The sequence below is a fragment of the Catharus ustulatus genome, chromosome 13, assembly GCF_009819885.2.
Source record: "Catharus ustulatus isolate bCatUst1 chromosome 13, bCatUst1.pri.v2, whole genome shotgun sequence".
Classification (NCBI taxonomy): Eukaryota; Metazoa; Chordata; class Aves; order Passeriformes; family Turdidae; genus Catharus; species Catharus ustulatus.
In genome coordinates, this window is record NC_046233.1 from 777,643 (window position 1) to 797,679 (window position 20,037).

The 20,037-nt window shown below is 54.5% G+C and overlaps 1 protein-coding gene across 2 annotated transcripts in view; it reads right to left on the reverse strand.

Annotated features, from left to right (window-relative positions):
* The window catches only part of GRM7 (glutamate metabotropic receptor 7), a 201,873-nt gene that overhangs the window by 58,221 nt on the left and 123,615 nt on the right, over positions 1–20,037 (reverse strand). For both annotated transcript variants that reach the window (XM_033071604.2, XM_033071603.1), the window contains exons 5-7: positions 12,839–12,979; positions 6,692–6,892; positions 83–222 (exon numbers count right to left, since the gene is read on the reverse strand). In XM_033071604.2, coding sequence (XP_032927495.1) covers positions 83–222; positions 6,692–6,892; positions 12,839–12,979 — 482 coding nt within the window. The remainder of the gene's footprint in view (positions 1–82; positions 223–6,691; positions 6,893–12,838; positions 12,980–20,037) is intronic.

The window sequence follows — 20,037 nt, forward strand, 5'->3', positions numbered from 1 at the left end:
TCTCAGGCTCTGGGAGGAGGAGATGTGTGCATGAGCCCTGTCCCTGCTGGGCTGTGGGGCTGTGAGAAGGAGCAGGACTCACGTTGAGCTGCAGGTCCTCTGTCCACTGGCCCACCAGGCGGTACCCGGGCGTGCTGGTGTTGCTGCTGTGGAACTGGAAGATGTCGTAGCGCCCCGGGGCGTCCCCGTTCTTGTTGAACATCACTGGAGTGCCAGCACTGCCTGGGGGAAGCAAACAGGACAAAATCCAACCAGCCAGCACCACCTCTGGGATGGGCTCAGGGCTGGGAGCTCGCTCAGTGCCCAGGCCATGCAGAGGGGACACTTGGGGACACTGCCACCCCCAGCCTGTCCCACTGAGCCCTCCTCTCTGCCTAACCCTGCTGCCTGGGAACAAGCCCAGCAAGGCCAGGTGAGCCTTACCTCACCCTCCCTCAATGCCAGGAATGTCACAAGGCTTCTCCTCCCTCCCCTCTGCCTGTCCTCAGGGAGCTCTCCATGAAACCATTCCTGTGAGTGCAGCCTCGCAGTGCTGCTCCCCCTCCACAAAATGTTCCATCTGCTGCTGAGACACTGCTGTCAGAAGCCAGCCCGCTCTGGTGAGTCTTGACTAGCATCCAGAAATAGCTTCCTCCTCCTCCTCCTCCTCCTCCTCAATCTGCTGCACTCGTCATCAGCACGGCTGGGGCGGGAGGGAAGGAGCAGGCTGGGGCAGCAGTCCTGGAACAGCAATCCTGGAACAGCATTCCTTGTTTGGGAACAGCAATCCTTATCTGGGAACAGCAATCCCTGGGAACTGCAATCCTTATCCAGGAACAGCAATCCTTATCTGGGAACAGCAATCCTGGGAACAGCAATCCTTATCCAGGAACAGCAATCCTTATCTGGGAACAGCAATCCCTGGGAACAGCAATCCCTGGGAACTGCAATCCTGGGAATGTCAATCCCTTATCCAGGAACAGCAATCCTGGAACAGCAATCCTGGGAACACCAATCCCTTATCTGGGAACAGCAATCCTGGGAACAGCAATCCTGGAATAGCAATCCCTGGGAACAGCAATCCTTGTTTGGGAACAGCAATCCTGGGAACACCAATCCCTTATCTGGGAACAGCAATCCCTTATCTGGGAACACCAATCCTGGAACAGCAATCCTTGTTTGGGAACAGCAATCCTGGGAACACCAATCCTGGAACAGCAATCCTTGTTTGGGAACAGCAATCCTGGGAACAGCAATCCTGGGAACAGCAATCCTTGTTTGGGAACAGCAATCCCTGGGAACAGCAATCCCTGGGAACAGCAATCCCTTATCTGGGAACAGCAATCCTGGGAACAGCATTCCTTATCTGGGAACAGCAATCCCTGTGCATTCCCTCATCTCAGAACATTCCCTGTGCATTCCCTCATCTCAGAACATTCCCTGTGCATTCCCTTACCCAGGCTCTGTGGCACTGCCATGGAGTCCTTGGGTAGAACCAGAGCAGGGCCCTGCACGAACTGGATTGCCCAGTACTGAAGAGACAAACACGGGTCAGGAGGAGCCCCTGCCCCTGTCCCTGTCCCTGTCCCTGTCCCAGCCCTGCCCCTGTCCCAGCCCTGCCCCTGTCCCTGTCCCAGCCCTGTCCCTGTCCCTGCCCCTGTCCCAGCCCTGCCCCTGTCCCAGCCCTGCCCCTGTCCCTGTCCCAGCCCCTGTCCCTGTCCCAGCCCTGTCCCTGTCCCTGTCCCTGTCCCAGCCCTGTCCCTGTCCCAGCCCTGTCCCTGTCCCAGCCCCGCCCAGGTGAGCTCCCAGCAGTTCACCTGCAGTTCTGTCAGGGTGGGAACCTCCCCAAGAAGAGAACTCTCAGCAGTGCCTCATCTCCTCAGAGCTCCAGGAAAACCTTCCCAGGTGACATTTATTCCCAGACATATTAAAATAGGTTTTGGTAGGGCAGAGTAATATTGTGTCAAGATTGAAGATTATGACAATCCTCCAGCATATCTATATTCAAAGCTTCCTCCTCCTGTGTAACTTTTTTTCCCCAAAGCAATGAAAAATCTCTCCTGTTGTAGCACTGAACTTTAAGATTATCGTTTTCTTCATGATTCCCATTCTTCATTGAATTCCAGGGAGTGAAAAAAAGATTTGAAGGAGTGAATTAGCATAGTCTCCATTCTAGCCCTGGTAAATTGTTTCCTGTCTCTCCTACAATCCTCTGAGATCAGATACAAATTCAGTTCAAAGGCTGCTACAGAAAATCTCCCACTGAAATCTCTCCTTGCTGGTTCCTGGCGAGCACCAGGCAGATATTTAATTGTCATTACAGATTCATGCAGCCAGAATACATTTGAGTGGAAACACTTTGAGTCAATCAGAAGCAATGGTTGTAATTCCTCGGCTCCTCAGGAAAGGCAGCAAAGTGCTAAATGGGATCTGGCTAATCACGGACTCTCAGCACTGCTTAGGGTGAGTTAGGCTCAGCTTTGTCAGAGCTGACAGGAAAGGGACTCCTGAGACAGCAGGAGCTCAGGTGAGGCTCCCAAAATAAAAACAGACACCGCTGAGGAGGGACAGAGGAAGGGCCAGGGCTGTCAGGAGGCAGGTGGAGGATGGACAGATGGACTGCTGGGACAGGGGACAGACCCTGGGGACAGGAACAGAGCACAGCTCCAGCCACCTGCACGGGAGCAGCACCCAGGATCTCCAGCAAAGCCACTGCACGTGAGCCAGGACAACTGCACAGACCCTAGAGGCACTGCACAGACCCCACAGCACTGCACAGACCCTAGAGGCACTGCACAGACCCCACAGCACTGCACAGACCCCATGGGCACTGCACAGACCCCACAGGCACTGCACAGACCCCACAGCACTGCACAGACCCCATGGGCACTGCACAGACCCCATGGGCACTGCACAGACCCCAGAGGCACTGCACAGACCCCACAGGCACTGCACAGACCCCATGGGCACTGCACAGACCCCACAGGCACTGCACAGACCCCACAGGCACTGCACAGACCCCATGGGCACTGCACAGACCCCAGAGGCACTGCACAGACCCCACAGCACTGCACAGACCCCACAGCACTGCACAGACCCCAGAGGCACTGCACAGACCCCATGGGCACTGCACAGACCCCACAGCACTGCACAGACCCCACAGGCACTGCACAGACCCCACAGGCACTGCACAGACCCCACAGGCACTGCACAGACCCCACGGGCACTGCACAGACCCCATGGGCACTGCACAGACCCCACAGCACTGCACAGACCCCAGAGGCACTGCACAGACCCCACAGGCACTGCACAGACCCCATGGGCACTGCACAGACCCCATGGGCACTGCACAGACCCCATGGGCACTGCACAGACCCCATGGGCACTGCACAGACCCCAGAGGCACTGCACAGACCCCACAGCACTGCACAGACCCCAGAGGCACTGCACAGACCCCACAGGCACTGCACAGACCCCATGGGCACTGCACAGACCCCACAGGCACTGCACAGACCCCACAGCACTGCACAGACCCCAGAGGCACTGCACAGACCCCACAGGCACTGCACAGACCCCATGGGCACTGCACAGACCCCACAGGCACTGCACAGACCCCATGGGCACTGCACAGACCCCATGGGCACTGCACAGACCCCATGGGCACTGCACAGACCCCATGAGCACTGCACAGACCCCATGGGCACTGCACAGACCCTATGGGCACTGCACAGACCCCATGGGCACTGCACAGACCCCATGGGCACTGCACAGACCCCACAGGCACTGCACAGACCCTACAGCACTGCACAGACCCCACGGGCACTGCACAGACCCCATGGGCACTGCACAGACCCCATGGGCACTGCACAGACCCCATGGGCACTGCACAGACCCCATGGGCACTGCACAGACCCCATGGGCATTGCACAGACCCCATGGGCACTGCACAGACCCCATGGGCACTGCACAGACCCCACAGCACTGCACAGACCCCATGGGCACTGCACAGACCCTAGAGGCACTGCACAGACCCCACAGCACTGCACAGACCCCAGAGGCACTGCACAGACCCTACAGCACTGCACAGACCCCACGGGCACTGCACAGACCCCACAGCACAGAGCAGGGAGCTCACACCCAAACCTGCACACAGGGCAGGACAGGCAGGAGTCAGCTCTGTCTGCAGCCCCAGCACTGCTGCAATGCCCCAGCCAGGCTGCAGGAGCCCTGAGCAGGGACCCCTGACCCAGCCCTGCACACAGGACAGGCAGGCACACACTGTCTGCAGCCCCAGCACTGCTGCCAGGCTGCAGGAGCCCTGTCCATCCAGCAGCTGTGCACAGGGGAAGCTCAGGAACCCGGGGCACAGGGCAGGCACCAGTGTCCCTTCCTGGGCCAAGGCTCTGCCCAGCAGGGCCAGCCCTCTTAGCCCTGCCTGAGCTCTGCAGCCCTCTCTGTGCCCCCTGGCTGCAGGCTCTGTCAGTCCTGCTTCACATCACTGCAGCTCCTTCCACGGAATAATGAAATTAATAACAAGTGATGGATGGAAACCTCACAGCAGAGAGGAAACAGGCGTTCCAGAAATAACCCTTGATCTTCCAGTCATTAAAACATGTTGTTATTTCACTGGGTTTGATCATTCAGGATTTCTTTTCCTTCTGTGAAGGTTTCCCAGGTTTTGCTGAGCCCAGTAAGCAGTTCAGAACCTGTGCCAGGCTCCAGGCTGCAGCTCCTTGCTCGTGCAGAGCTGTGACAATTTAATTCAGTTCCCCACAAAGGAGCTGCCTGCTCCCCACACAGACACAGGGCACTTGACACCTGCAGGAAGCCCTCAAGCCCAGACACAATCTGACTGAATTTGCAGGGTTTCCATCTCCTGATCGCTGCGAGATGAGGAATGAATTCTGAGGAGGAGCAGCAGTTACACAGGTGTCACCAGCCCAGGTGTTTGTCACTCAGGGCACCCAAGGGGCTCTGAACAGCATCTTCAGCTTCTCCCTGCCAAAAACACAACTGCACTTCAAAACTCAGAATTTCACTGTGTGAGCACTTGAGGTTTGAAGGTTTCCATATTTTGGGCCTTTTGTTCTCCAGGCAGCGATGATCACAAAATGCACACTGAGCTCCTTGCCCAGGTCCAGCCCCTCTTCAGCACAGCTCAGGGCAGGGTGATCCCAGCTCAGATTGGGGTGGCCTCAGCTCAGGGCAGGGTGCTCCCAGCTCAGGATGGCCCCAGTTCAGAGCAGGATGGTCCCAGCTCAGGGCAGGGTGGTCCCAGCTCATGGCAGGGTGGTCCCAGCTCAGGGCAGGATGGTCCCAGCTCAGGGCAGGATGGTCCCAGTTCAGGGCAGGGTGCTCCCAGCTCAGATTGGGGTGCTCCCAGCTCAGGGCAGGGTGATCCCAGCTCAGGGCAGGGTGCTCCCAGCTCAGGATGGCCCCAGCTCAGGGCAGGGTGGCCCCAGCTCAGGGCAGGGTGGCCCCAGCTCAGATTGGGGTGCTCCCAGCTCAGAGCAGGATGGTCACAGCTCAGAGCAGGGTGCTCCCAGCTCAGGGCAGGGTGCTCCCAGCTCAGGGCAGGGTGGCCCCAGCTGCCAGGGCCGAGGAGAGCTGCTCCACAGCAGGAGGATCCCAAGCTCTGGGGCTCAGAACACTCAGGAGCAGCAGCAGAACAGACAATGGATGCTCCTCCCCTCACACAGAGCACACAGCTCCCACTGCCCACCCTGGGAACCCAGGACAGATCCCCTGGAACACGGGGAACAGGGATCTGCACACTGAGCAAAGCCCTTCCCAGGGGCCAGCTCCGTGATGGGGGTCAGCAGGGGACAGGGGGTCACCAGGGGATGGAGGGGTCACCAGGGGACAGGGGGAGTCAGCAGGGGATGGAGGGGTCAGCAGGTGACCAAGGGTGTCAGTAGGTGACAAGAGGAGTCAGTAGGGGATGAGGGGGTCAGTGGGTGACAGGAAGTGTCAGTAGCTGACCAAAGAGGTCATAAGTGACCATGAGAGTCTGTAGGTGCCCATCGAGGTCAGTAGGTGACCATGGGTGTCCGCAGTGCCCAGGGGTGTCGGTAGGTGACAGGGGGGTCAGTAGGTGACCAAGGGTGTCAGTAGGTGACCATGGGAGTCAGTAAGGGATGAGGGGGTCAGTAGGTGACATGAAGTGTCAGTAGCTGACCAAAGGGGTCAGTAGGTGCCCATCGAGGTCAATAGGTGCCCGAGGGGGTCAGTAGGTGACCATGGGGGTGTCAGCAGGTGACCATGGGGGTGTCAGCAGGTGCCCAGGGGTATCAGTAGGTGCCCAGGGGTATCAGTAGGTGCCCAGGGGGGGTCAGTAGGTGACCATGGGGGTGTCAGCAGGTCCCCAGGGGTGTCAGTAGGTGACCAGGGGTATCAGCAGTGCCCAGGGGGTCAGTAGGTGACAGGGGGTATCAGCAGGTGCCTGGGGCTGTCAGTAGATGACGGGGGGGTCAGTAGGTGACCATTCAGGTCAGTAGGTGACCATGGGGGTCAGTAAGTGACCATGGGGTATCAGCAGTGCCCAGGGGTATTAGTAGATGACCATGGGTGTCAGTTGGTGACCATAGAGGTCAGCAGGTGCCCGAGGGGGTCAGTAGGTGACAGGGGGGGTCAGTAGGTGACCAGAGAGGTCAGTAGGTGACCATGGAGGTGTCAGCAGTGCCCAGGGCCCAGCAGTGCCCGCTCCTCTCACCGTTGAAGTTGACACTGCGGATGTACTTGAGCAGCCTCTTGCCCCCCGCGCGCTCCATCTCGGGGCACAGCCCGGCGCTGTCGGCGCACAGCTCGCGGCTCATGTGGTGCAGGGCGTGCGCCATGGCGTACACGGCATCGATCACAAACTGCACCTTGCCCTCCTGCTCGTACGGAGAGTCCTTCCCGATGCGCTCCTGCCCTGCGGGGACACGGGCACGCTCAGGGGACATCCAGGGACACTCAGGGGACACTCAGGGACACTGGGGACATCCAGGGGATACCCAGGGGACACTCAGGGACACAGGGGACATGGGCACGCTCAGACACAGGGACACAGGGGACACTCAGGGACACAGGGGACACTCAGGGGACACTCAGGGGACACTCAGGGACACAGGGACACACAGGGACACAGGGGACACTCAGGGATACAGGGCACACAGGGGACACCCAGGGACACTCAGGGACACACAGGGGACACTCAGGGGACACACGGACACACAGGGACACAGGGGACACTCAGGGACACACAGGGACACACAGGGGACACCCAAGGACAATCAGGGACACCCAGGGACACGGGGGACATCCAGGGACACCCAGGGACACAGGGCACACCCAAGGACAATCAGGCACACAGGGGACACCCAGGGACACTCAGGGACACCCAGGGACACAGGGCACACTCAGGGACACAGGGGACACCCAGGGACACTCAGGGGACACTCAGGGACACAAGGGACACCTAGGGACACACAGGGGACACCAAACACCAGCCAAGCCTCCCCGAGCTGTGCCTTCATCAGTACCATAGAACACTCAGAGCTGTTTTAGAGTTAATTAAAACATAACCAAACTCATTGGTACCAGACCCAGCGACTCCTCTTGCCAGTCACTCTCCATAATCCCAAAAACCAAATCCTGCCCTGATCCCACCATGAGTCCCAAACCCTCCCTGCCCTAAGTGCCAAGCTTTTCTGCTGTGCCTGGGTGTGAAGACAAAACTGTCCTCTTCCAGCTGGGGGCTCAGGAATAATCTCTGCAAACTTCAGGCCTTGAGCATAAACGTGAGAAGAGGAGGGTGGGCAGCAAGGAGGATGAGCCCCCTGGTCCCCTGAGCAGTCAGGGGGCTCTGCAGTCAGGCACCAAACCAAGCGGGATTTCCAGAGCCTGGAACGAGGCACTGCAGGCTGAGTCAGGAATCTGATTTATTCCTTTTCCCCAGAACTGCATTAACTCCCTGGCAGTGCCCAGGCCAGGCTGGATGGGCTTGGAGCAGTGGCACAGTGAAGTGTCCCTGCCATGGCAGGGTGGCACTGGATGGGATCTGAGGTCCTTCCAACCCAACCCATTCCATGATTCCATAATGGTTCAGGCACCCTTTACCAAAACCCCTCAGTTTTAAATCTCAGCTGCTCTGGAAGCAGAAAAATCCTGCAAACAACTGAGCAGAAAAAGTGAGTTTCCAGCTGGTGAAGTTCCAGGCTGGATCCTTTTCATTATTCAGTCCCTCTCATTGATTACAGAACTTATCATGATTTCAAGCCCTGACAAGGAAAATGCTTCTAAGTGGTTTCAGCTCTGTACCCAAAGGAGCAGTGCAGCAGGAATGGATGCCAGGGGAGGGGTCTGGGATTGGAATGCTGCACACAAACTGTGCTGATAACCCACAGCAAGTTCCAGAAGCAGGGCTGGGCACACGCACAGCAGGAGGAAACCTTCAGCAGTGACGAGATCTGTGAGAGGAACCCGAGCAAAACGCACCTGAGAAAACCCCAGAGCAATGTCACACTGATACCGAAAATAACAAGAAAAGAGCTAATGTAGATATAGCAATAGCAGTAGTTATGCTAAGGCTTAGAAAGCAGCAGTTCACAAGCAGGCCCTGGGAATGTACTAAGAACCACAAACTGATAATTAAAGGATCTAGTAGGGCATGCAGAACACAGCAAAATAAATAATTAAAGGATCTAGCAGGGCATGTAGAACACAGTAAAATAAATAAATGATAAAGGTTAATGTATAATCAATGATAAAGGGTTCTGGTGGTGGGATGACAAGCAAGGGGGATTAAAGGGGGGTAACCTATAGTTTTGAGTAGACAAGCGTGTAGAATTTATGACTTTATAGAAATAATATCTATGAGATTTACGTAACTGTATTGTCTTGAAGAATATATGCTATTGTACTATTGTATGTAAATCACTTTGTAAAGGATATAAAAACCTGTCGGAAAAGGGGTATGGTGGGCTCTGACTTTGGACGCTAGTCCTCAGACCCCAGGGCCCTCAATAAAGCACCGCACTAAACAACCTAGTTGTTTCGTGTCTCTCTGTCGGGCAACAACACTGCCCAAACACAAAAATAACAAAGTTTTTTAAATCTCACTAGAATTTCCAAGAACAAGGGTGCTCCCCTGTGCTGAAACAGCCACTCAGCTGGGTATTGAACACCAAGAACTGTGCACAGTAAATCCAGATGTGGGGACACATGTAACTGCTCAGCACAAACATGTCTGAATTTCTGCAGCTGGGAGTGTGCTGTCCTTCACCAAAACAGGCTGAGCTACCCCCTGAAGAGATTCCACTGCAATTAGGAATTTAACCCAAATCTGAAGCAGCAAAGAACCTGCAGAGCAAATGTTATTATTTATGTGGGCCAAATATTCTTCAGACTTCAAAAAAATCCCCAGCAAATATCCAAATTCACAGGCCTGGCTGAACAGTGCTCCCTCCAGTTTGTGTCTCCCTCATGCTGTTGCAGTGAGCAGCAAATCGGGCCCAAAGTCCATTTTCAGGCAGGAATAAACCAAAAATGATGGGCACAATTCAAATTCCAACTTGAGCATATTGTGGGGAATATTTCCCCCTCTGAGGCTGAGCTGAAGAAGTCAGGTAGAATATTTTACCACAGGCTCCAGGAACAGCTCCTGTATAATGGGAGCATAGAAATGAAATTATTAATTACTCTGGAAGAGAAGGGAGCTCCCAAAAGGCATCAGGTTCCTCCAGATGAAAGCAGCAGGAGCAGTGCTATGGGTGCCTCTGGGGAAGGGCAGAGAGAACCCCCAGCCCAGAGCTGCCAGGACATCCTGGGGGTCCCACGGGGAGGGATGGAGAGCCAGCCTAAAACTGGGGTGCAGCAAGAGCCAGGAGCCCTCTGTGCTGCCAGACCTGAGCCATGGAAAGGGAAAACAAACCCCATCCACACATTCCTGCTCCTCTTTGGGAGCTGCATCATTCCTGCTCCTCTTTGGGAACTGTATAATTCCTTCTCTTTGGGAACTGCACCATTCCCACTCCTCTTTGGGAACTGTATCATTCCTTCTCTTTGGGAACTGCACCATTCCTTCTGCTCTTTGGGAACTGCACCATTCCTTCTGCTCTTTGGGAACTGCACCATTCCTGCTCCTCTTTGGGAACTGCACCATTCCTGCTTCTCTTTGGGAATTGTATAATTCCTTCTCTTTGGGAACTGCATCATTCCTGTTTGTCTGAGAACTGCACCATTCCTTCTCTTTGGGAACTGCACCATTCCTGCTGCTTGGGAATTGCATCATTTCTTCTCTTTGGGAACTGCACTGTTCCTGCTTCTCTTTGGGAATTGTATAATTCCTTCTCTTTGGGAACTGCATCATTCCTGTTTGTCTGAGAACTGCACCATTCCTGTTCCTCTCTGGGAACTGCATCATTCCTTCTTCTCTTTGGGAACTGCACCATTCCTTCTCTTTGGGAACTGCACCATTCCTGCTTCTCTTTGGGAACTGCACCATTCCTTCTCTTTGGGAACTGCACCATTCCTTCTCTTTGGGAACTGCACCATTCCTGCTTCTCTTTGGGAACTGCACCATTCCTTCTCTTTGGGAACTGCACCATTCCTTCTCTTTGGGAACTGAACCATTCCTGCTCCTCTTTGGGAACTGCACCATTCCTTCTCTTTGGGAACTGCACCATTCCTTCTCTTTGGGAACTGCACCATTCCTTCTCTTTGGGAACTGAACCATTCCTGCTCCTCTTTGGGAACTGCACCATTCCTGTTTCTCTGAGAACTGCACCATTCCTTCTGCTCTTTGGGAACTGCACCATTCCTTCTCTTCGAGAACTGCACCATTCCTGCTCCTTTGAAAACTGCACCATTCCTGTTTGTTTGAGAGCTGCACCATTCCTGTTCCTTTGAACACTGCACCATTGCTGTTTGTGTTTCAGAGCCATTCCCGCTCCTCCTTGAGAAGAAGTTGCTTTTATGTTGTTTCTGAACGTGCAGAGCTGCAGGAGCCGCTCAGCAGTGTGATTTGCCTCAGCAGTGACGCAGCTGACACCTGGGACACTCGAACACAAAGTGATTTCAGAGAACACACTCCTGTCCCACGGGCTCGCAATGAGTGCCTTGGGATGTCAGGAGAAGGATGAAACACAACAGCAGCTTATTGACACGAGCGTTTTTTGCCTCCAAAGATCCATTTGAAGGTGATGAGAAGCAGTTTAACCCCCCTTCCCACTCGAGGCTCGAGTGCTCATCATCCCATTCCTGAGAGACGGAGCAGCTCCAGGCACATCCTCACAGGAGAGCAGGCTGCCACAAAGGCAGGCAGAGAGCTCCACAGGCAGAGTGCTGAGAGCAGAGAGAGAGAATCCACTTGTTCATCTCCTTCACTGCCGGGAGGGAGATGCAGCTCTGAGAGCTCCTGGTGGCTCCTGCATCCTGCAGGGCGATGGGCAGAGGTGTCCTGCTCCTGCAGACGTGCCCTGCTGCTGCAGCTGATCTCTGCACTCACTGCTATCTCACACAGGGATGTGCTAGCAGGAATAAACAGTATCTCTAGGACGATTTTTATGGTGTATAATTCACACAGACCCACATCAAAATCCCAGTGCTCGAGTGAGATGGATTCAGACACTGCTTCAGCTCCCCAAGAATTAAACACATTTTCAAAGGGTCCCAACAATGGTGCTGCTGAGAGCCTGGTGATAGTCATCATTAACAGGAGATTTAATTTCCAGATTGTGGGATGCTCACGGTATCACACGGCAGCTCCTACTTGCACAAGGTGGAATTCAGCAGAACAACACCCACTGTTCATCCACCCCAGCAGCACCAGAGCCCTGCGGGGGCCAGGGGCTGCCCCAGCCCCACAGACCCTCCCTCAGTGACACATCCCTCAGCCAGGGCTCTGAAATCCCCTCCTGATGGTGCCTCCCTGCCCAGGGCTGCACACAAAGCTGAGAGCTCTGGATGTGAGCAGGCTGGGAGGCAGGGCTGAGAACCAGCACCAGGGTCAGTGCTGGAACTGGGAGGAGCAGGGTGGCAGTGGGGTCTCTGTGCAGGGAAATCCCTGGCAGAGCCCTGCAGGAGCCAGCACAGCCCTGCAGGACCCATCACCAGCCCTGTAGGACCCATCACCAGCCCTGCAGTGACAGAACCCCCAGCTCAGCCAGTACATCTCACCAGACACAAAAGCCTTTATCCAACACCACCCATCAATCCCCTGGGACTTCCTGGGCAAAGCAGAGGAGCTTTTAAATTTCTCTGCTCCCCACACAAAGCTCTGGACAATGCTCCATGCCAAAGCCCCTCCCCACCCCTCTGGAGCAGGATCTGTGTCCAGGAGTGCTGAGCTGCACCCAAACTCCCTGCCCATCCCTCTGCATGGGAGTTTCCATCAATTTTCCATCAAAGCTGAACAAACCCTCCCATGAACCCATTTCCTCTGATCACAACTCAGGGCAGTTATCCAACACAGCACATTTCAATTGCTGGGAGATCTGGGGGGCTGGGGGGACATCAGGTGACAGCACTGGCCATGGCCTCTGTGTCAGGGGCACATTCTGCCCAACGCTGCTCCAGGCTGTTCTAATCATGGAACCATGGAATGCCAGAAGGGTTTGGGTTGGGAAGGACCCTAAAAATCATCCAGTGCCACCCCTGCCATGGCAGGGACACCTCCCACTGTCCCAATGTCCAGCCTGGCCTTGGACATTCCAGGGATCCAGGGGCTGCTCTGGGACCCTGTGCCAGCCCTGCCCACCCTCCCAGGGGAAAAATTCCCTCCTAAATCGCTCCATCCTCCATCCAAAACCAACAAACACCCTCCAGCACCCACCCAGAACCCTTCCTGCCCCCACACTCCCCCAGCACGAGGAGCTACCTGTGCACTTGCGGTCGGACTCCTCCTTCTTGGAGCCAGTGATGGTCAGCTTGCAGTTGAAGTTCTCCTCCCAGTACTCTGCAAACCACACGTTCCTCCTGTTGTTCTCCAGGGTGCGGGAGGTGAAATAGGTGTCAAAGCCTGCAGGGGGACAGGGCACAGCTGGCTCAGAGCAGCTCTGAGCTGAATTATCTGCCATCCCACAAGGCAAACCCGCTGGGGATGGGAACCTCAGGGGATGTTTTCCCACTGCTGGGCACTCCAGCTGTCCTGGCACTGCAGAGAGGTGCAGGGATGGAAGCACTGAGCTCTCACAGCCCAAAGCAGCGTGGCTGCTGCACCAGCACACAGCTCTGCAGTCACAGGGGCTGCAGGACACATTCCAGGGACAGGGGGACATTCCTGGCACTGCAGGATTCCCTCCTGCTATAGGGGGCAAAGCACAGCACAGGGTGGAGCAGAGCCCAAGGAAAACCATCTGGCACAGTGAAATCAGCACAGCAATCCTTCCACCAGGGATAAAAATGGACAGCACAGACCCAGCTGTTTTAAAATGGGAAAGGGCACTGGGGTCAATCCCTCTGCTCTGTGTCACCGACCCAGCTCCAACCTGTGCTCTCCCAGAGCTCAGTCTGCTCTTCTTGACACAAAACCCAGCCAGGAACATCAGCCCTGAGCCTTCCAGGAGCAGGGTGAAAGCCAATTAAGATGTTCCCTGCAGCCTCACCAGAATGATGCAGTTTATCCAAATCAGAAAGAGGTGCCTGCCACAGCAGGGGCAGCAGGAGGGTGCAACGCCCACAGACCCAGCCTGAGCCTGAAGGACTGCAAACAATCCATGGAAAAAATGCAATAAAATCACCAAAGTGGGCTGGGAGAAACCCTCAGTGCTGGACTGCAGCTTTACTGAGTGCTTGGGTGCACTCTGTAAATAAAACTCGAGTTTTACTGAGTACAGCTTTACTGAGTGCTTGGGTGCACTCTGTAAGTAAAACTCGAGTTTTACTGAGTGCAGCTTTACTGAGTGCAGCTTTACTGAGTGCTTGGGTGCACTCTAAGTAAAACTGGAGTTTTACTGAGTGCAGCTTTACTGAGTGCTTGGGTGCACTGTGTGAGTAAAATTCGAGTTTTACTGAGTGCAGCTTTACTGAGTGCTTGGGTGCACTCTAAATAAAACTCGAGTTTTACTGAGTGCAGCTTTACTGAGTGCTTGGGTGCACTGTGTAAGTAAAATTCGAGTTTTACTGAGTGCAGCTTTACTGAGTGCAGCTTTACTGAGTGCTTGGGTGCACTCTGTAAATAAAACTCGAGTTTTACTGAGTACTGCACTCTGTAAGCTCCACACGACTTCCCAGCCCTCCACTGCAGCTTGAGATGAAACTTTCCCAGAATAGAATGGATCAAACTGCAGGGAGAGAGAGATTCTGGGGTGGCAGAAACCCCCCTCTCCCTGCCCTGTTTAACCTGAGGCAGGGACTTCACCTGGCCTCCCACAGACTGAGGAAATCATTGGTTAAAGCTCCTGGGACACCTGTTGTAGCTAACTAATAACAAATCAGTGATTTAAGAACATTTCTGTGCAGTCCCTAGAGGGGCCAGCACTATTTCTCTACCCAAACCATTCTGTGATTCTATGATTACCATTTACAGGATTAAATTTCCTAAGGAAAATATTCTCATGGATGGGTCAGAAAACAGTCAGGTTTTAGGGACACACAACCAAAACTTTTTCCCGTAAACTGTGTGTATTTGCTTTCCTCCTAATTAAAAGAGGATTTCAAAGGGCATATCCAGTCCCAAGATCTACAATACCCACATGGCTGGGAAAGAGCAGCAATAAACCCTCCCCACGTGCCAAACTCACTGATCTCTGGGGAAAGTGCTCTATAACTTAATAACACAAAATCAATGAGTCCTGATAAAACTGTAATAGAATTCCATATGAATTACTCTAAAGCTTTACAGATTTAATAACAAATAATAACATTGCCATTGATTGGTTTAATGATCCCTCTGCATTTGCAGGCAGGAATATGGATCCCTATTAAAAAGGGAACATTTATTACCATTCTTTTCCATTGATCAGGACAAGTGGGTGAGTGACAGTGGGACAGGGCTGGACAAGTCCCTGGTCCTTGCCAGGGCTCAGCCCTGTGCAGCTTCCCCTCCCTGAGGGCAGATCCTGGGAATGCTGCTGGACACAGAACCCCTGCCAGAGAGAGGAGACAGCCCCTGGGATGGTCAGGGAGCAGAAATCCTGGAGAGGTCTGGGACCAGAAATCCTGGGATGCCCTGGGACCAGAAATCCTGGGATGGTCTGGGACAGCAATCCTGGAGTGATCTGGGACAGCAATCCTGGGATGGTCAGGGAGCAGAAATCCTGGGATGGTCTGGGACAGCAATCCTGGAGTGCCCTGGGACAGCAATCCTGGGATGCCCTGGGACAGAAATCCTGGAGTGATCTGGGACAGAAATCCTGGGATGGTCTGGGACAGCAATCCTGGGATGCTCTGGGACAGCAATCCTGGGATGCCCTGGGACAGAAATCCTGGGATGGTCTGGGACAGCAATCCTGGGATGCTCTGGGACAGCAATCCTGGGATGCTCTGGGACAGCAATCCTGGGATGCTCTGGGACAGCAATCCTGGGATGCTCTGGGACAGCAATCCTGGGATGCCCTGGGACAGAAATCCTGGGATGGTCTGGGACAGCAATCCTGGGATGCTCTGGGACAGCAATCCTGGGATGCTCTGGGACAGCAATCCTGGAGTGATCTGGGACAGAAATCCTGGAGTGATCTGGGACAGCAATCCTGGGATGGTCTGGGACAGCAATCCTGGAGTGATCTGGGACAGCAATCCTGGAGTGCCCTGGGCTGGAGGGACCTGAACTCCCACCCATCACCCTGCCAAGGCAGGGACTCCTCCCCTGTCCCAGGCTGCTCCAGCCCTGCCCAGGGACACTGCCAGGGGCTGTTTCAGCAGCCAGGGCTGTTCCTGCACGTCCCACAGTGCTGTCCTGCAGGTCCCTCTGTGCCACTGGGAATCTCAAACCCTTCTCTACTTCCAGACAGGTTTTTGGAATGAACCTGACTCAAACAGGTGAACAAGGCAAAGATTCTCTGCACTGCCAGCAGCCCTGTGCTTCCCCTCTGTGACCCAAGCCATGGACACAACTCCCACACACAGGGCTGAACACGAGTTTGGGGCTCAGAGGCTCTGGGAATTTGATGACCCCAAGAAAACACCAGAGCCTAAATGCAAAAGCAGGAATAATCACTTCTCACCCCTGCTCGTGACCAAGCACTGCACTGCTGTGACAAGATTTAGTGATTCCCCAATGTTCTCCATATTTCATACTTTAGCAAATTACTTTTTCAGCAAATACCTCTAAGAGATATAAATAGCTCTTTTATGAGATTTCTAAATTACAATGAATCTCTTATTACTTCAAATCACTGTGATTTGATTAAATCATTATTTTTACACATAGAAAGATGATACTACCTAAAGGCTTCATTTATTTCCCAGCCCAGGATAAACATGTACATGAACTACATTGTGATGAGACAGAGGAAAAAAAGGGGGGAGCAATGAGTGGGAGTGGGGGAAAGGGGACAGGATCCCAAACCCTGGGGAGGAGCTGGGGAAGTCCAGGCAAGCTCCAGCAGCACCAGGAATGCTCAGAAGAGCCCCTAAATCACCAGCCAGGAAATAAACCCTGCTGACCCCACTGCAAACCCCCAAAGGACTGAGTTCTAACATTAACCCTGCCCCTTTCCTGGCTGGGAGCACAGGGCTCTGCTCCTGGCACTGCTGGGGATTGTTCAGGCTCCAGAGATCAAACCTGGCTGGGGCTGTGGCACCTGGGGACAGAGAGAGCTGGACTTGTCACTGGGGAGTCAGGAGCACACCAGGGACAGGGACAGGCTGGCAGCAGGGTTTGGCACCAGACCCAGCAGGGTTTGGCACCAGACCCAGGGACAGGCTGGCAGCAGGGTTTGTCACCAGGAAAGAGTCAGAAGCACCCCAGGGACAGGGACAAGGACAGGCTGGCAGCAGGGTTTGACACCAGGACACTCAGGGGCACACCAGGGACAGGACAGGCTGGCAGCAGGGTTTGGCACCAGGACACTCAGGAGCACACCAGGGACAGGACAGGGACAGGCTGGCAGCAGGGTTTGTCACCAGACCCAGCAGGGTTTGACACCAGACCCAGCAGGGTTTGTCACCAGGACACTCAGGAGCACACCAGGGACAGGACAGGGACAGGGCTAGGTTGGCAGCAGGGTTTGTCACCAGACCCAGCAGGGTTTGGCACCAGGACACTCAGGGGCACACCAGGACAGGACAGGGACAGGCTGGCAGCAGGGTTTGTCACCAGAGCCAGCAGGGTTTGGCACCAGGACACTCAGGAGCACACCAGGGACAGGACAGGGACAGGGACAGGCTGGCAGCAGGGTTTGTCACCAGACCCAGGAGGGTTTGACACCAGAGCCAGCAGGGATTGTCACCAGACCCAGCAGGGTTTGGCACCAGAACACTCAGGGACACACCAGGACAGGACAGGGCTGCAGAACCAGGCAGGAAAGCAGCACCTGTGAAATCAGAGATGAAATTGGGGATCCTGTGCTGGGCTGGCCCCAGTGACACCAGCACAGCCAGGGCACCCAGGGGACACTGCCAGCACACCAGTGAGTGCCACCAGCAGGAGCTGAGGGAGCTGTGCCAGCTCTGCCTTGCCAGCTCTGCTTTGCCATTTCAGCAGCACACGCTCCAAACCCTTCTCGTGTCACAGGGGACTCCAGGGGCTCAGGGGTTATTTAATAAGGAAAATCATTAAGCCTAATTAAACCACAAAATTATTGACCCACTGCATTTCCCATGTGCCTCAAGTGCTCTCATTGTCAGCTCAGGTGAGAACAAATCCACATATTGACCCAGTTTCACTTGAGCAGGGATTTGAGCAGTTTATGATATTTTTATTCTTCTATTTAGTCCCAAGGATGTCCACACTGGTGACAACCAGCTATTTACCCACACAGTAAATCATCACCTGCTATAATTATTGATGGCAAATGAGTTGAAAGCAGCTACTCAAACACTTTTCCAATTTCCCTAGCATTTAACCCAAAGCAGTTTCATTTACCCACATTAAATCTGGGATAAAAGCATTAGCTGGGGAATGACAGGATCAATTTTAGGACAGCAAGTCTCTGCAGATTTTCTGCTGCTGCCCAACCACATACTATGGGGTGATATTAAGACAGTCTACAGATATTTTCTTACCTTCCTGCTCGGTAAAAAGGCCATAAAATAAATGATTTTATTAACTTCCATCACGCCATAAAAGTGCTTTGCAGTTGTTTGCTTTTTCAATTGTTGATTATAACTGTGCAGAAGGGTATTTTAGGTGGTGTCACATTTGACTTTTTATATCCATGGCAGAAATCATGTACAGAGGAAATTCCCCTCAGGGCAGAGCTGGGATTTTGGGCTGTAAAGGCTCTGTTGGGGTAATAAACAGGTCCTGGAGAGTGTCATTGTCACTGCACAGAAGGATGCAGCTGCCAGGGTCAGCACCCAGCTGCTGTCTGGGGCAGCCCTGCCAGGGAAAGGTTAATACACAACTTGTTATTATTTATTATTCATTATTCTGCGTTTCACAGCCTCCCTGGGAGCTCCCAACTCCAGCAGCACAACCCTGCACTTGTCTCTGTTTCCTTTTCAGTGGCACCAGCCCAGCTGGGGGTTCCCCTGCACACCTGAGCTGTGACCACAGTGCTGGGATTCTGCTGCTGCCCTGGGCTCTGCACAGCCCCAGGAGCCTCCTCCAGCAGGGACAGGGACAGGGACAGAGACGGGACTGAGACAGGGATGGGGCAGGGACAGGGACAGGGATGGGGCAGGGACAGGGACAGGGATGGGGCAGGGACACTGGCAGGGACAGGGATGGGGAAGGGGCAGGGATGGGACTGGGACAGGGATGGGACTGGGACAGGGATGGAACTGGGACAGCCTCCCCCTGTGCATGAAGCACTCAAGCTCAAATCCACAAAAAGACAAATGCAAACTGAGAGCTGCCAGGGCTGCTCTGAGAGCTCCAAACCCATCCAGATCCTGCAGCTGCAGCCCCAGAGGGTTCCCCAGGCTGGCACAGGTGTGGGGTCACCTGGGCTGGTCACAGAGCTCAGCTGGACAGCCCAGGGCTGCTGCAGGATGAGCCCAGCCCAGCCCAGCCCAGCCCAGCCCTGGGAACCTCCTGGGGCACAATGTCCCTGCCAGGACCCATCCCTCCTGCTGCCACTCACTGCAAATGGCCACTTTGTTTGCCAGGACCTTCAGCCATGAAAGAATCCTTCTCACATGTGAAGGTGAGCTCAAGGCTTTTACCAAAGCTGCTGAGCAAATAACAGAGCAGCTGTGGCTGCCCCTGGATCCCTGGCAGTGCCCAGGGCCAGGCTGGAGCAGTGGGACAGTGGAAGTGTCCCTGCCATGGATGGAGCACCCAGGACAGTGGAAGTGTCCCTGCCATGGATGGGGGGCTCTGGGTGGATTTAGGGTCCCTCCCACCCCACTGGATGTTTCTTCCCAGCAGTTCCAGCTTCCCAGGCTGTCACCAGGAGCTGCTCCATGTTTGGCCTGCTCCATTTTACCAAAGCAGAGCAGCAAAACCCGAGATCCAGGAGGTTGAAATGCACAGCACGAGAGTGCTTTGCTGCCTGCAGAGCAGCCACTGCCAGAACGCTCCCAGCACCCCCCTAAAAGCAGCTAAACTCCAGTCCCCACCCAGAATTTAAATACAGAAATCCCTCTGTGCTGGGATGCAGCGACTGCAGCAGCTGCTGAAGGAGCTCAACAGGTTAAAACTGATAACAAAGAATTCTAATAAAAGGAAAGTGCAAGGGGCTGCTCTTCCCAGCACTGAGCCCTTCCCACCAGAGCTGATTCTCTCCCTGTCCCTGCTCCTCTCTGCAGTGTTTCCATGTCAACAGCAGCAGCAGCAGAGTGTGCCCAGTCTGAGCAGTGGCACTGGGAATGATGGGATGGGATGGGATGGGATGGGATGGGATGGGATGGGATGGGATGGGATGGGATGGGATGGGATGGGATGGGATGGGATGGGATGGGATGGGATGGGATGGGATGGGATGGGGGTGCCAGCACCCTAAATCCCTCCATCCCCACCCCTGCCATGGC